The sequence below is a fragment of the Corvus hawaiiensis genome, chromosome 3 (assembly GCF_020740725.1).
Source record: "Corvus hawaiiensis isolate bCorHaw1 chromosome 3, bCorHaw1.pri.cur, whole genome shotgun sequence".
Taxonomy (NCBI): Eukaryota; Metazoa; Chordata; class Aves; order Passeriformes; family Corvidae; genus Corvus; species Corvus hawaiiensis.
This window is the reverse complement of record NC_063215.1, coordinates 4,063,345-4,081,208: the sequence shown is the minus strand read 5'-3', so window position 1 is coordinate 4,081,208 and position 17,864 is coordinate 4,063,345. Positions and strand designations below refer to the sequence as shown.

General features: G+C 40.8%; 1 protein-coding gene across 1 annotated transcript in view; it reads right to left on the bottom strand.

Annotated features, from left to right (window-relative positions):
- Positions 1-17,864, bottom strand: part of PKHD1 (PKHD1 ciliary IPT domain containing fibrocystin/polyductin) — a 244,172-nt gene that overhangs the window by 61,912 nt on the left and 164,396 nt on the right. Inside the window, exons 53-59 of the mRNA XM_048299521.1 lie at positions 16,724-16,837; positions 16,003-16,090; positions 13,418-13,572; positions 11,444-11,596; positions 10,211-11,089; positions 8,738-8,900; positions 6,628-6,788 (exon numbers count right to left, since the gene is read on the bottom strand). Of these exons, the coding sequence (XP_048155478.1) occupies positions 6,628-6,788; positions 8,738-8,900; positions 10,211-11,089; positions 11,444-11,596; positions 13,418-13,572; positions 16,003-16,090; positions 16,724-16,837 (1,713 nt within the window). The remainder of the gene's footprint in view (positions 1-6,627; positions 6,789-8,737; positions 8,901-10,210; positions 11,090-11,443; positions 11,597-13,417; positions 13,573-16,002; positions 16,091-16,723; positions 16,838-17,864) is intronic.

Below are 17,864 nucleotides of genomic sequence, written 5' to 3'. Positions count from 1 at the left end.
GAATAATGTCATTCATCTCACACATCCCAGCTTCAGAATTAAGGAAAAAGCATCCCTGCAAAAGGAAAATAGCTGTTTTTTAGAGACTGAAATGCAGGTGAGTGTGAGGGAAAGCAATTTATAGTATTTCAAAATGGAGATGTGGCATGGCCACCTCAGCCCCAATGCTGACCTTGTTTGCTACATCCCCAACTCTTCTCACTTCCCCCACAGTTTTCCAAAAGAAATCATGCAGAGGAGTGGTTTTCCTTGGGAGAGCTGTCCCCTAAGGAAGTCTCATGGTGCCATCCAGATCATAGAATCACAGACTGGTTTGCATTGGAAGACTCCAAAAAGTTAATCCAGTTCCACCCCCTGACCATGGGCAGGGACACCTTCCACTATCCCAGGGTACTTCAAGCACCATCCAGCCTGGCCTTGGACACTTCCAGGAATGGGGCAGCCACAGCTTCTCTGGGCACCCTGTGCCGGGGCCTCCTCACCCTCCCAGGGAAGAATTCCTTCCATAACTCTAATCTAAACCTGCCCTCTGTCAGTTTAAAGCCATTCCTCATTGTCTGCTCCTTTTCAACTGGTGGATTCTCCACCCACAGAATTGTCCCTCACTCTGCTGTACTGCAGTTGGCAGAGCCAATTCTTTAATTCAGTGTGTTCAACCATCTCACCCCTGATGAGCCACCACATAGACATCAAAGATATAAAAATAACTTAATTTCTCTTTGGATTACTTTAAACTTTGTTCTCCTATGAGCATTACAAAACTCATCCCAACTTTATTCTCTGCTTTTCAACTTAATTAAGGTCTGCTGAAATCTTTGCCAGAGATGTGTTTTCAGGAAAATTAAGAATTACAAACATTTTCTGATCATATTAGGTTTGGTTTTTATAAAACAATAGCTTGGTAAGAGCTCTTTTAATGTCCTCCATTGCTATTTCCAACCCATTTTGCATGGGCCATTTATTGCAGAAAAAAGCAAATTTCTATTTGTAAGCAACAACAACAAAAAAATCTGTAGAGGAAAACAATGCTGATATTGCATTGTATCATTCCTTGTAAATCTACCAAACCTGCATTCTCTTCACAGACATCTTTGATTACTGAATATGATTATGCATAGCTAGTGTGACTAGTCATAGTCCTTGGAATATTAAATATTTATGGTGCAACATTTTCACCCAGCTTTAGTCCTAACTTATACTGCCGGCCTGTGTCTCAAAATTCTACACTTCCCCAACTATTATTTGAGATTTTTATTCAATAATTATAATTACCAGAAGAAGGAAAATTGTACAAAAATCTTCAACCCATATCCCGAGTTATTTTGGACTGGTTTTGCCTAGATCTGAAATTTTATCATATTTCTGATGAAACCAGCAAACTTCTGCATATTCATTTATGACTTTTAACTTCAGTGTTACATTTCAAAGGGTTTTTGACAAGAGTTTTTGATAAAATTGAGTGTTAAATGTCTGCATAACTTGCTTCAGACAAGCATTTACATATTAAACACTTTCCTCTTTGTGATTTAGAAAATGTACTGATTACCTCTAGAGAGCAGGCAAGACTACTGAGCAATTTCACAGTTTTAGATTTGTCTGGATTGAAAATGACATGGGAAAACATAATCTCAATGATTTGCTGGTCAGATAAAAAGTTCATTTGTCCACAACATACTGGTCCTCTGACCAATAGATTCACACTAGAGCTGAGTCAATTAAAAACAAAATTCTCTGGGATTTTTTAAAGAATAACTGGAAAAAAAAACCCATAACACAACTAATTTTTTTTGTTTGTTTGTTTATAATTGTAGTTGTCCCATCCTTGGAAGTGTCCAAGGCCAGGTTAGACAGGGCTTGGAGCAACCTGGGATGGGGGAAGGTGTCCCTACCCATGGCAGGGTGTTGGAAATGGATGATCTTTACGGCCCCTTCCAATGCAAACCATTCTGTGATTCTATGGTTTATTGGAACAACCTCTCCGTGGACATGGTGGAGTCTCCATCACATCCTCATTTTGAGGTTTTCAAAATGCAGTTGTACAGGGTGCTAGATAGTGCTCCTTTCCCACAAAAGGGTGGACCATATGAGCTTTTGAGTCCACTTCCAATCTGGTCTGCTCTATGATTCTATGATTTTTCAGTCCAAATTGCTTTAAATAACAACTAGAATGTATCTGTCAGCAGGAAGAAAACATATGTCTGCAGGCTCTAGACTAAAACTTGAAAGACTTGGTTTCATCTCTACAATTCTGTGTATTACCCACTTAATGGGTCAATCTCTCTTTGCTCACTGGAGAGGACATTAGTGAACTCTAGTGGAAGATGTCCCTGCCCATGACAAGAGATGGAATGAGATGACCCTTAAGGTCCTTTCCTACCCAAACCATTCTAAATTCTATGGTTCTATGACAATGCTGGAGACAACAGAAGTGGAGACAGCTGGATCTTCTACCAGTTTCAGGGCCTCGGCTACATTTCCACCAAGGGAAGACAGTGAACTTCAATGTCTCTAGGAGTCATCACAGACTTCAGATGTGAGGAACTGTGATAACAGAGTCCTATGAACACTGCAATAAGTGTTAAAGGCTGAGCCTTAACTGCACAAGGATGGTTGTATCAGCTGCCCTTCATGGAGTTGGGGTTTTAACCTGGACAGAGGAATCAGTTGACTACACAGACTGTTCACTTATCCTTAATTCCTCAACAAGATACTCCTGTTTATAGCTAATTCCACTGTACAGCTTATGATTCTGGTATTTCCTGTATCATGGAACCATTTAGTGCTCCAGGTCTGGCCCCAAGCTCTTTTGCAAGAGGCTTGCTCTAGACATGAGTTTTAGGAGAAAAACATTTTGTCATCCAAAAAATGGCAGCTCAAAGAGATTTAAATAATTACAAATTCATGTTAAACTCATTAAATTGTTTTGGATAATTTGAAAAATAGTACTTTGAAAGTTCCTCATAAATTATTTAGGGAGGAGGGTGTTGGAAAACATTTAATTTTAAACTTTTTCAGCATTATATTTGAAAGACAAAAAAAAAAAAGATTAAAAAGGACTCTCATAATAAAAAGTAATTATGCTTTGTTGGACTCAAACCCACTTTGTTGTTACTCTTTTTTTCTTGCAGTAGAAATAATAATAGCAACAAAAGTCTTGGATCTGTTCCCTCCCGTTTTGTTCTTTTTTTCTGAATTCTGTGGTTTATCCAGAAAACTAAAATTTCATTTCGAAGTGAACAATTCTGCTTCTTCAGAAAGTCACAATAAAAAGCTTGGTCTATGAGCAAAGAGTGAACTCAGCAGGTAAAAGTTTGGGAAAACAAAGGGGAAAAAAAAGTGGGTATAGAAATAATCATTTTCATAAATTCTGTACCAATTGCACCTTCGATAAAAGACATCATGTGAGTTCAGGAGCATTAATATCATTCTGAGTGATCCCCTGTGGCCCAGTTATGGCTCTCACAGCCTCTTCCTTGTGATATTCCTTATTCTGATAAAACATCTCCATAGCTTTTGCATCCCTGAAGTGTATTGAGTGTTTCTGTTTGCTCTCCATGGAGTAATTGGAGTATCTAGAAATGGGTAAGGGACAGTAATTTCAATCTGATTGGCCAAAGTGGAAGCTTGAAGTGAACATATATATACATCTGTATCATAGAATCATAAAATCATATCGTGGTTTGGGTTGTGTACCGGTTTGGCCAGATTTAGAAATATATCCTCTGAGAGAAGGCAGGTCACCACCCCTCCCCCTCCAGGTTCGGGAAAAAATAAATTTTCCTCAAAGGAAAGTGAAAGAGAGAAAAACTATTTATTTAACAAACACACGGGAAAAGGACAATAATGCTAAATAATAAAAATCTCTCACTGTGGAGAAAAAACCTGGGAAAATGTTAGAGTCCTCCCTTTGCTCTCCTCGGAGCTGGGGCTTGGCCCAGGGCCAGGCCCTCTGCGCTCAGGTGAAAGTCCTCCTGATGTGCTCTGATATTGAAGCAGTCCAGTAGAAAAGGGAGAAAATCCGAAATTCCAGGGAAGGAAAATGTTCAACTCTCAGTCTCTCTCCAGAAAAAAAGAAACTGAACAACTGGCCAAAAGCTGACCAGGCAGCAGCAAGCCGGGTGCCTCCTCCCTCCCCTGCCGCAGCTGGAAAAAAGTTTCTATCTCTGTGTGACCTTGAACAAGCTGCAAACTGCTTTGAAAAAATTTTGCTCAGTTTTTCCTTCCCCCTCTCAGGCTCAGTTTAAAGGCATAAAAAGGCACAGAAATTAATTTCTGGGCATAGGGCAGCGATATGGGATACACATCATAAAGTCATCCCAAGACAGGTTGGAATGGACCTTAAAGATCATCCAGTTCCAGTGCCCCTTCCAAGCCATTCTATGATTTTATAATTGTATGACAACACCACCATCTCCACTGGCCTTGAAGCACTGTCATGCCAAGGGGGAATTGGGTCCTACAGAATCATTAAGGCTGGAAAAGGCCTCCAAGGTCATCAAGTCCAGACTGAATGGATGCCACCTTGCCCACTAAACCGTATCACAAAGGGCCATATCTACTTGGTTTTCTTAATGCTTCCGGGGATGGTGGCTTCACTCCTGCCCTGGGAAGCCTGGTCCAATGCCCGACCACCCTTTCTGGGAAGAAATTGTTCCTAATATCCAGCCTGAATCATCCCTGGTGCAACTTGAGGCTATGTCCTCTTGACCTATCACTAGTTTCCTGAGAGAAGAGGCAGATCCCTCTTTTCAGGGAGTTGTAGGGAGTCCCCCTGAGCCTTCTTTTCTCCAGACTAAGGAACCTCAGCTCCCTCAGCTGCTCCTCATAGGACTTATATTCCAGACCCTTCCCCAGCTCCTTTCCCTTCTGGGGACACACTCCAGCCCCTCAATGTCTTTCTTGCAGTGAGGAGCTCAAAAATGAACACAGGGCTCGAGGTTTGGCCTCATCAGTGGCCAGAACAGGAGGATGATAAGTGCCCTGGTTCCTGTTGGCAGAAGATCAGTGGGAGCAGGAAAGTTGAGATTTTTCCCCAATTTGTCTATCCTGGGAGCCTGCATTGCACTGTGAAAAATACTCAACGCTACAACTTTCCAGAAGGAGAAGGAGGAGGGAGAGAAGGGAAGAAGACAACCATGAATTCACCTTATCATCAAGCTCTGCCTTTTTCCAAATGTCAACCTCGAGACAAAAGGAACCTCAGGTCAGAACGAGAAAGGCAGAGGAATTTAACACACATTTGTGAAGGGAAGGGGAAAAATACCCCCGTTCAGGTTTGGGCAGCAAAAAGAAAACACAGCAATTTCATGGTAGCCTCAGAGGCAGGCAACATTTACCATATGCTGTTACCTCCATTACACAAGGAGATAAACCCTGTGGAGTGAAGGTTGCACCCTCAGCGCACTTTAGATGGTGGCGATTCCTCTTACACTTATGATTGTGTGCTAGGATGTGCTAAAAATGGTGGGAATCTGAATAAAATCCAGGTTTTGTATGTAAATATAGTCATTAATATGCAGGTGCTAAGTAGTAATAGTGCCAGAGCATTAGTGCTTGGATGTGATTCATAATTAGGGTGGTAAAGGTACACTAAAAATCAGTGTTTGCATCTAGACAACACATTAATCAACTCTGTAAGCAGCCAGCTAGAGCGGGATCCTTTGAGGAAAAACCTTACACATTTTGTTTAAAGATTAAAGTTCTTCATGTGTTTAATCAGTTTTAGAGTGTGAAGGAAAACAGGATTAATTACAGCCCCTCCCATCAGTCTCCCATACCAGCAGAGTCACAAACTATGCATCTCTACAGCAAAATGGCCACCATCAGCAGCAGGCACAGGGAACACTACTTGCAATTAAAGAGTTTATTTGGAATCAGAAAGATGAGTTTTAATCAGAAGGAGAATGGAGCCTTGCTGTGGGAGCCTTCAGAAAGTGGTTACTGAGCAGAATGGGCCTTTTTCTAACAGAGGGGTCATCAAACTTCTGGAGTGGGTTTTCAGCTTGATTATCTCCTCTGTGGGATGTGGATGAAAATCCTTGTGGGGCCAATTATTGGCATTATTTTGCAGTTATGTGGTGTTTTCATGGCATGTGTCCCTTAATGCTCTCAGAGGGCTTTGCAAGGGGCAGGCAGAATCATAAAATCACAGAATGGTTTGGGTTGGAAGGGACCTTAAAAATCACCTCATTCCACCCCCTGCCATGGGCAGGGACACCTTCCACTATCCCAGGTTGCTCCAAGCTCCACCCAACCAGGCCTTGAACATTTCCAGGGATGGGGCAGCCACAGCTTCTCTGGGCAGCCTGTGCCAGGGCCTCAGTACCTTCACAGGGAAGAGTTTCTTTGTACCATCCAATCCAGTGAATCAGACTCTAAAGGGGGGCTAAAGATGCCAGGTGAAATGATTCTGCAAGAAGGCAGAGAGGAAGTGGTGGACACAGAGCTGCACAATGAGTCACCCCAGACCTCTACAGCACAATTCACTACATCCATCCTGGAAAGGAATCAAACAACTGGGACCACCATCACCTCAGCCTCAGTTGCAGATGTCAGTGAAAGTCACACCTCATGGCTCAAATGTCTGCATGACTTTGCAAACACTCCCGCCAGCACAGGGGCACTTACCAGCTTCTGAGTAGAACTGTGTCCATTCAAATTCTGACTTTGGGAAAACAGAGACAGGTGGCTCTAGGTCCAGGACACCTCCATCCAAATCCTTGAAAAGGGCTTTCCTTGAGCCTTTGCATCTCTTTTCAGGGAGCATGGTGTCTTCAGAGGTTTGTACACTGATAGGTAGGGAAGGTAATGTTATTGTTGGTGGCTTGGAACAGCCAGGAAAGCCTATAAATTTCTATGCAGGTCATTAAAGACTGGCTGCCACAGAGGAAGGTACCTGTAACAAGACAGGGTTGTTGAGGGGAACACATCTCATGTGAGAAAAATATAGGACAGTTGAGATTAATCTTTTTCTAAACAAGGGTCTATATCGACTACAGAAGGTCAGCGTGTTTGGATCACATGCCTAATTTTTGGATCACTAAAGTGCAGTGAGCTGAATTGCTTTTAATTGCAGATTGACTAAAGGTTCAACACAGCTTAAAGGAACTGGTGATCTGAGCATCTCACACCCATGGCAGAATTCAATACAATGAAAAGACTTATACTCCAGAGAAGTCCATGGAAACATTTTCAGATTGCTACATGGATTCACATGAAACCTTGAAGAAAATGCAGAATTTTTTGGTCTCAGGCTGAGAAAACCTGACTGCTGGTACCTTGAATGGGGCAAACAGGTATCGGCAGAGATTTGCAGTAAGGGCAGAGGAACAAAAAGGCCAATTCCCCCAGTCAACCCAGCTCAAAAGAGGCAGAGAACAAAGACCTCCTCTGATCCTGACAGTTCAGTTCTTGACCATCTCTCAACAGATCCAGCATTTCTGCTGGTTAGGTCTACCAACAGGACAAGAAAAGTGCTTCATGGATTTGCTATTTCCCCTGATGTTTCTATTTCCTCTCTTGCTCCAAGGCAATGCTCATCTTCTCTTTGACAGAACACATTGATCAAGATATCCCTTCAGGATGCTGAAGCAGAACAATGCAGCCACAGCCTGGATCAAGCTCAGCAGCTGCAGAGGTGGATTAAATAAATGCATGTAGATATTGCATGAGGAGCACTGGGAGATGTAACCACCCTCAGAGGCTCAGCAGCCTCCCAAGGAAGCATTCAGTAATCCATGTGCATTCCTCATATTTGAAAATCACCAGCTCTTGCACTGGACTGGGTATTCAGCAGCTCACTACCAGCAGAATATTGTGGGATGGATACAAGAGTGAAACATAATGGGAGCTGACAAGTTGGACAGGGCTCAGAAATCTACACGCAAACTAATGCCCAGAGCAGAAAGCAAAAATATAGAATAAAATAAGAAATTCTGGCAGAAGGCTGGAGGGGCTCTAAACATAGCAGTGTGGGACACCTCCAATTATTTTTGACTGGCAAGTGGAGTCCACGCTGGAATTTTTTTTTTGCTACTTCAAGGCTTTCCTGACATAGCCTCTGTATTGTGTTCAGTGACTGCAATAAATAAATAGGCATGTGGTTTCCACTGGATGTGGTATGTCTAAACCACTGCAACCAGCAGTGACTTAAGGTTACAGATGAAGTTCTCCCCTCCCTCCTCAACACTCACAGATGATATTCTCCCTGGGCAGGAGCAGTTCTGGCAATCATTTGACATCTCACAGCCTGCCTGGTGCTGATCAACATTTCTGATGTGATCTCGCAGGCACAAATCAAGCCACGCTTCCCCGACCAAAAGGACATTCCCTGTCTCAGGGTTTTTTCCTGGAGGTCCTGACATTTTTTGAAGCCTGAGGCTGAGAAGTCAGAGATGCTCAGATGGGGGTTTAAGAAATGGGATATGTGAAGCTTGTTTTGCTACACTAATGTCAGGAAAAGGAGAAATCCAAGAGGATTGGTCTGGAGATGCATCTTGATGGAATTTGAAACAAAAATTATAAAAGATTGCCCTAAACTAAATTTGGTGGTGTTTTTCCATTTCTTTTTTTTTTCTGCATTTGAGTTTTCCCGTGCATGTTTGTTTGATGTAGGAGCTTGTTCATTTTTGTCAGACAGGAGCAGTACAAGAACAGAGATGAGGGGAGGATAGTTTCAAAGATGTAGGTGTATGAGGTTTTTTAAAAAAAAAAGATAGTTCAGAATGAAGCATTTTACCTTGTTGGATGAAAGTAGAACTTGTTCTTCTCACTGACATGTAACATCCTTGATGTCTCTGCTGTGATGAGAGGCATGATGCCTAAATGATCAGCATTTGACATGATACAGACATCCCTGTCTTCACTGTAGCAGCTCTTTGTAAAACCAGTAAAGGTGACTTCTGCCAGGGATTAAGAGAAGATCAAGCAAGGAAAAGTGGTTAAAAGAGTGCCATAACTAGAGATAGGAAAGTTGGGGGTTTTTTTCCTGTGATGTTTTCCACGTCAAATTGCTCCCATATATATCTGTACAAATTATTTTTAAATCAGACTAATAGCACTGTTCATAGATCTTCATGTGGCTTTAGAATACTCCATAGCCAAATTATATCCTAAGTTGACACAAAACAAGTCATATCCATAGGAAATTAAATCAAAGGAAATAGTTACTGAGAAAGAAAAGAAAAAGCAAGAGTATTTAATATATTTTCATTTAAATAAGTAAGAACCAGTTAAATAACAACCTGATGTTTTTTCTACTCGCCAGAAATAAGACAGGCAGGGTATGATGACACATACTTGGCTCTGGCACTCAACTCTTGTGCAGCTCCAAAATCCATATTTTGCCATTAATTTTTTGTGAGACTCTGCGCAACTCTACTTGTCTTCCTCTATCTCTCTTATTCTTCAGTAAAACAAGGATAATGAATTTTCTTGCAAAAGTTAATAGCAGTGAGGAATACAGACATGAAAAGCAGTGAGGTATTTAGATCCCACCATTGCAACCAGTTATCAGGGTTCTGCTATATGCAAATACTGCACTGGGGACTGAAAAATTCATTTGAAACAAAGATCTAGGATACATAACAGACCTCTACTCCTCTTGTGCAATCCCTTACACCAATAAAGGTCATAATTGCTTCTGTGAGTTGTAGTTATTGTGTTCTGTGACAATCCTATACTGTGATATTCACTTCTCCAATTTGGTATTTTATTTAGGCAGAGGTAACTGTGTGTTGGAGAGATGAATCAATTGGAAAAGTAACACAGAAGGCAGGTAAGTGTGAGGTAGAACATACATTATCACAGGACATAATTATCATTGAATCATTGAATCTAAGAATGGTTTGGTTTGGAAAGGACCTTAAAGATCATCTCATTCCAACACCCTGCCATGGCCAGGGACACCTTCCACTAGCCCAGGTTGCTCCAAGCCCCATCCAGTCTGGCCCTGAACACTTCCAGGTATGGGGCAGCCACAGCTTCTATGGGCAACAGTTATCCTGCAGTAGATTCAGGAAGTGAAAAATATCAAATAATACTTTTTCTTAATTAAACTGCATCAAGTTGTAGAAGAATTCTGTTATCAGCTTCACTGAGGTTCTGATTTCTCACGTCCATTTGTGAGAGGCTGCAACTTCAACTGGAAAAACTAAATTAGTGAAGAAAAACAGTAACAGAACAGTCTGGCCAGTGGAAGCAGAAGACCAACCTTTCAGCCTCATGATTCCCAGGGCTTTTGGACAATGGCCAGCTTTGTGCCAGGGATCCTCTGGCCTTTGGCTGGGAACAGTGGTAAACGTGGGCCATAAAATCCCAACACGGCCTCTTAGAGGGTAGCGTGGAGGTCGGTCCTGGGCTGTTGCATCAGCTGAGTGAGGCTTGATCCTGTCTCTGAGGCAGTCAAAAGTCGAGCTTGTTGCGACAATGGTGGAGTTTTTAAGTTCTATGAATTCTTTCCCCATGTAGCATTGCTCGGCATAGACACAGCGCACCACTGCCAGGAGTCCCACAGTGTTGTCCACCAGCACCACGTTTTCCACGATAACGCTGCCTCCAAGGTGGACCATGACACCATAGTCATAATTCTTATAGGACAGAAAACCTGCGATTCTAGTGCAGGTCTGAAATCCATCTTCCTGGTACAGGTGAAAGCCATGGAGACTTGAATGGGCCACATTTCCACTGCAATATTCTCCATCTAGTGAACACTCCTGGCCCCTGACATGGAAGCCAATTCTCTCAGATCCTGCCACAGCATTGCCACAAAGGGAGACACCAGTGGCCAGGTTCACCTTGATGCCAGCAACCCAGTTTAATGAACCTGCTGGCTGCCTGCTCAGAATAACAAGGTTCCTGATGAGAGAGTGATTTTTCCCTTCCACATCAATGCCAGGTCCAGTGGTGTTGAACATCACATTATCGTGCAACAAGATCCCACTGCTCATGATTTCTTTAATGCCAGCTCCACAGCTGCCACTAATGCTGGATGACACCACTGAGGACTCCTGGGATACATTCCTGAATTCAATAGCAGAAAGCTGAGGAGGCCCAAAGTTCAAAAATTGAATATTTAAGAGTTGAAGAGCACCTGCAATGAGATAACAGGAGTGAAATAAAAGCTCATATTACTTAAGAACAGGTAAGGACAACCATGTTAACAACACTCAGACATAAAATAGCAGGCACTTTTTCAGTGTATTGTAGTGATGGGTATTTGTTAATAAATATATGCAAAGTCATAGTAAAATGCCACAAAACACAGAGTAGCCCATTTTAAAATATCTTCTGTATTTATGAACTTTTCGTGGTGATCATGTTTCATACTTGCTGACAGTCAGTTTGTTCTGACTTTCAAGGCACATGTGAATTGATACACATGTTCCTGCACCTCTTTCTTGGGAAGAACCGGTGTGATTGATGAGGACAGGTGAATCTCAACTACCTTCAAACTCCATCCCGCTGGAGTCTGTGAAGTGTCCCACCAGCATCCTCCCAGCACAAGCCACATCCGACTGGATCTGCACGTTCCGTGTTAGGAGCCCAACCTCCGCAGCCAAAGAGATGCGTCTGCCATCTTCTGTGTCATGGGGATGCCCTGGGGAGTTTCAAGAAAGCAAATGTGATAAGTGTCTATCATACCTATAAACCAGGGCTTTGAGGGACATAAATCCTGACAGCTCCTCTGCAGAATCTGCACTGACATTCAGGTGCATTCCACCCCCAGCACAATCCACGTGCATCAACACAAAACCAGAAAGGCCACCTGCCCATCAAATATTCACCATGCCCTTATATTTTACCAGGATATATCATTTTTAGAACAAGAAGGTGCTAAACCTTTCCCCTGTGGTGTGCAGGTGCCAAAGCAATGAACAGGTTCACACTTCATTTTTTATAAGCTCTGTGTGTTGGAGTTACTCATCAGCACACTGCAGAGTTGATCTCCATGAATTTTCCTCAGGATCAGACTAACATCAATGCCAAAAACCTCTTTGCTACAGAGTCTTGCTTGCGTGTGTTTTCCAAAAAGGATTTTCAAATACTTTTTTTCAATGCCTTTCTAAAGGAGACTTTTGCACAACTTTATGCAGCTGTCTAGCTTGGATTAATCTCAGATGACTTAAGACGCCTGCAGATGTGATTTAGTTATGCAAACTGTTTTTACGCACAATGGAGAGAAATACGTGAATCTGAAGTGCAATTTGTTGTGTATTTCATACACCTGCTTTAGGGGCAGATGAAGTACAAATGAGAAGTATGCATTGTATGTATTTTTCTGCTTTAATTATCAAGGGAACTGAGAGTGACTGGCTCATGCGTGAACATTTACTGCAGGTATCCACATTTGCCCAGGCAAAACCCAGTATCTACCTTTTAATTGTCCCATCAGTCCTTTTTTTCAGCTGTATCTAACAACTGCTGCATTACTCAATGTGTAAGAAGTAATTTCACCTCATGATACATTTATTATACCTACATCAACTAAAAAGGAAGGCCTAAAATGCATAAACTACGGGAAATGAAGTCTAGATGTGCTGTGCTTTGAACTGCACATTTTGTTTGAAAAAGGCAATTGTCATAAAAACTGTGCCATGGAGTCTACTCTTGATTAACACTGTGGATAATTGCAGAACAGAGCTCTGTTCCAAGTGAAGCTTTGATTACTGGTGCAGACATTTAAACATTCGCCATTTAAAACATGATATTTCTGGATCTTTTTATCCATTATACTCATTTCTGTGCCTGTTGGCTGGAATAAAGATCAAATTAAAAAAAAATTTGATATGCACAAAAATCCTTGGTTTGAAGGTTCAGATTTTGACCTCTCAATAAAATTCCTTGGTTTTTGTTAAATAGATGGTAATAAATTTACTGAAATAAAAGTAAATAATTATCAACACTGCATCTCTTTTTCCACATAAATATAGATCCCATGCAAACTACACAAAAAATAGAGCTATATGCAGATTTTATGTTTATTTAGATATTAGTTTATAAATAATTAATTTCATGCCATGGAATTGACAAAGTTTTCTACTTCAAATTTTATGAATGTAATTACTTTGACACTTGAGAAAAGGTTTTTGACATGTCAATTGTTTTCCAGGTTTTTGACATGCCATGGAAATTGTGCAAATGCCCTAAAATCCTACATTTCTTTTTTCCTTTAAAATTTCAGTTACCGTCTCTCCCTGTGAGCCAGTTCAACTCGAAACACCAGAAAGTTTTCCTAAACTATTCAGCACTGAATTGATTCTGCTCACAGAAATTCATGTTAGAATCAGCAAGGAAAAAAGTATATGGAGAGAGAAATTAAGATACCTCAAGGAAGTAAAATTGATTCTGCTGAGATATGAAATGGAAACTCAATACTTCAGAAGAAAACTCTCAGAAAAAGGAGAGAAAAATTCCTTACCAATGTGCCTGTGCAGAAGATGTTCATGAATTCTTATATTATGACCATGGACTTCTTTAAGTGTAACTACTTCAGCCTGATGGGCTTCATAGGAAGAAGAGCTGATGACAAAATCTCCACCTTCATCCCAATCTACTTCATCCTCCACAAAAATCCTGTAACCCCATGATATAAACTTAATGTCATTACACTTACGAGAGTTATGCTCACAAATTTCATTAAAAATGAACAGTTTTTCTCAGGGAGATCTCAAAAAAAAAAAAAAAAAGAAAAAAAGAATCCACAGGCTATGCTGCAGGAAAAGCCCCTTTAGGGCTCTCTGCAAAAACAGATGTCTGAAATATGTGGGAGGAAATTAATCCTGAAGCATGTATTTCACACCATTGATTAACAACATATACAATACCAGTACAGCATTTCCAGGGCTCCAGCTGCCTCCAAAAGACGTCGGACCATTTTTGGTGCAAGGAATACCTTACAGAGCTGAAAGTCCACTTTGGATTTAGACAACAATCATGTGCAGGGTAGAGTGGCTGTCTGCACTTGACATCTAAGCTTCCACTAGAGCTGGTTGGTGCAGTCAGTAGTGGGTGGAAGGCAATTCAGTTCTCTGAATTGGGAACTTTGAGCAGGATTTGATTCCCTAAACAAGAGCACCTCTTGCTATCTGAGATATCCCAGGATACCTGACAGATGTGACAGGACTGGTTCCTGGAGCATTCCTGGAGACAAAGGTGCAAGCCATGCAGGGGACTTAAAGACAGCTCAGACAGACACAAACCCTCTGTTTTGGTACCTGAATGCTGCTTTTGGTAGCTGAACACCCTCTAGGCACCAGCACTTAAAACTCTGCTGGCTATTGAACACTGAGTCCTATATTTAGTTGTTTTAATCTTGAACTGAAGATCCCCTTTTACAGTCAAAGTTGTATTAGTAGTTCAGGGGATTTTTAGCTTCACATAAAGAAAACAAAAGCATTTAGTGGCAGCAAAATGAATAATGATCAGTGTTTATCTCTATTTGATAAACACCTTGTCCTCTTACAGGGTGACTGCTGCTGGCCAGGTGATGATCTAAACTCCTCAGGGAATTACTGAGAAAGGAGAGCACTGAGTGAATTCAGAGAATGCCCCACATGCAGTCTAGAGTGACAGAAGTGCAGAGAGAAAGGAGATTCCTAAAGGGATGTTTTCAAGTTTTTCCAGAGTATCTTTTCACAATATTTTTCAAAGATGAGTAGGTTCCAGATGAGCACTTACAGTGTACAGCAGCGGTGAATATTCAGTAGAGAAATCCACAAAAAAATTTATGTTGTTTGTTTTTGGAGTTTTTTTTTTGCTTAGAGGAATCACTGCATATCTTCTGAAATGGCAGGAAAGTCCTTCCTTAAATTATGTGCTGATTCATGCTGGAAAAGGATAGAGAGCAGCTCCTCTCCTTCAATAAAATCCACTTCCTTCAGCTTTCATTTTCCTTCAGCTTTCATATTCCAGGACTGACTTACCTATTTCCTGCATCCAAAGACACTGATTCTTAGCTCACTATTTGTAGACTTTTAATGAAAAATAGGGCTTTATTTTTCCTTTCTTTCAACAATGGAAACATTTCTGTGTGCTGCATTTAATGTGCATGAATTGACTCCAAACACTTGTATCTTAGCACCTCATGATATTTCATATAAAATATCTGGGCAGCAGCCCAGATCCAGCCTGGATCCATTTCATCCAAGTGTTCAACTGTCATACTTCAGTCAAGAATCTGCTTACTCTGAGGTCTCATCTTAGTCAGGGAAGGAGAAGAATTTCCCGAGGGTGATCCTAATGTTGCAGGGTTTGGATCAGGATCAGCTACAAAGCAATTCCTAAACAAGTAATCTACAGTGAACACACAAATCTGAGAGATCTCACAACAGATGAGTCCCACTCATCATGGTGAGGTCTTTGTGCTTCCACTGCCCATCTTTGCAGTCATTTCCCAAATAATTCCTTCCCTAAATGCTGATATTCCACCTCTACCCAGATGGGAACTCTTCCACTGAGGTTTTGATAGGTCTGGCTGAAAGGGAGGGAGAGAGGGAGGGAGGAAGGAAGGAAGGCAGGAAGGCAGGAAGGAAGGAAGGAATTCAGAAGGAAGGAATTCGGAAGGAAGGAATTCGGAAGGAATTCGGAAGGAATTCGGAAGGAAGGAATTCGGAAGGAAGGAATTTGGAAGGAAGGAATTCGGAAGGAATTCGGAATTCGGAAGGAATTCGGAAGGAAGGAATTCGGAATTCGGAATTTGGAAGGAAGGAAGGAAGGAAGGAAGGAAGGGAGGAAAACTTAGCTTCATTCATCCTTGGATGAATTTGGATTCCTTTAGAATTAATCTGTGTTGGAAGGGACCTTAAAGATCATCAACCTCCCCATCATGGTGCAATTTTCTGTAACCTAGTTGTTTGTTTGTTTGTTTGTTTTTTATCTAGACATGATTTAAACAGAGCCCATCACAAATGAAAAGAATAATGCTACTCATAGGAACATTAATACAAATAATAGGAACAGGAGCCACAATTTAGTGTTTGAAAGCATATTTGGGCAAAATACCACCTTTCATTGCCAGGAGCAACATTAGTTCCCAGATGTGTCCAAGGTATTTTAGGATAAGCACTATAAATTTGCACCTGTCCATAAACACCTGGAAAAAAAAAAAAAAAAAAAAGAAAACCAGAAGGAGATTCCAAAGGTAAAGGGGAAAAGAGGCTTGAGAAGAACTGAAGCAATAATTAAATATATGGAAATATTTATACATATTAAAGTATATTTCTATATTTTATGAAAAGCGTAAGAACAGCACAAAGCCTCCACTCAAAATACAAAGTGAACAAGCAATAAATCATCAATAAAGTAAAATGACCATCACATGTACAGGCAAGAGAGGGGATTTTACCACAGAAGTCTCACTGACACAGAATTGAAGGAATTGCAGACAATGATATCTACCATTAAAAAACATTATACAAGTAAACAAATTAGGTAAAAATTCCAGAAATGAAAGATACAAAAAACTATGCAGCTATTATTCATCTTTCTGGGCCATGAACTTTAATTTTTTTCCCTCTGGAAAATGGATCCAAAACCAGAGCAAAAAGTCAAAATACAGAAACTTTTCATATAGATGACATGTCCCAGAAGATTAAACCTTAGCTCAAAAATATGTGCACTTTTGTTTGAGGCTAATCTGTAAAACATAGTAACAGTTTCCACAGTGGTAGATTTGGATATAACCAAAAATTAGTTCCCTATGAAAAGGGGAATTTGTGTTTCATACCAATACTTCCTGGGTGGACATTTATATCCTCCAGACGATCACAGTAAATCCCTTCAGATGCCCGAAGAAGGAACAGCAGCTTTAAATCCCTTTCTAGGGGATGCAGAGAAGAGCCTACAATAAAGACAAAACAGCATCAAACCTACTACAAAGGTATCCATGGCTTCTGTGATGCTGAAAATGGGAGGGAAACTAGGGGGAAAATCCATGTCAATCTGATTTTAAAGGAATATTTAAATGGCTGAATTAATATTTCCTTTCTCAACCTGTTTTTGCCTTTTTGCTCCTTCACAATTTCACCAGTTTCAGGGCAATCGTGTAGCAAGGATGGGGAAAACTGAAAGACTGAGGAAAAAAAGTAGGGAGAAAGAAAGTGCCCAAGTTTTGGTGTGTGCAATGGTGATAAGTCTGCACAGTAAATTGTATTCCAAATTTGCCTTCGTTTCTTTCACCATGGGTAGTTTACAGTTTCAGAAGAAAATGGCCCAGCACTAAACAGACACTAAGGAGGAAAAAGTAGGACAGCTTTTGCCCTGGAGAAATGTATGCGGAGTCCAGTAAAGGAGTTCAGCGTTCCTTTAAAATTAGAGATTAAATCAATTATGCAACAGAAAACTGCAGCAGATGTAGAACTAAAAACTATATACATATCTGTACAAAATTAGCTGGCCTGTCATGTTCTTTTAATATTTAAAAATTACTAGTTTGGAAAAGAGAGCTGATTTTGTATCCTAAAGAAACACTTTGCTTTAAGAGCCTTTTTTTATTTAAGTGAAATCAATAAAACAATTCATTGTTCTCCCACCAGCGTCTGACTGATAACTGAGGATATTTAAATTCTCTGTACAGCTTTTTATTGGGTAAAAGGCAAACAGTACAAGACTTGCATGCTCCCCATCTAACATATCTCACAGCAGTGAGCTCACATATTCTCTGGGGACATGGAGGGAATTATCTTTCTGTGTCCATCGTCCACCAAAACCAGCTTTGATTTCCTTGTTTAAACTCCCATAACTGTAGTTTGGAAAGAGGAAAACCAGGAATTAGGTACAATTTCACATATTTTTTAATCCTGGTTACAAAACACTTACTATTCTAGTTAAGTCAGTTAAAATCCTCTGATATATTCAATTATCAGCTC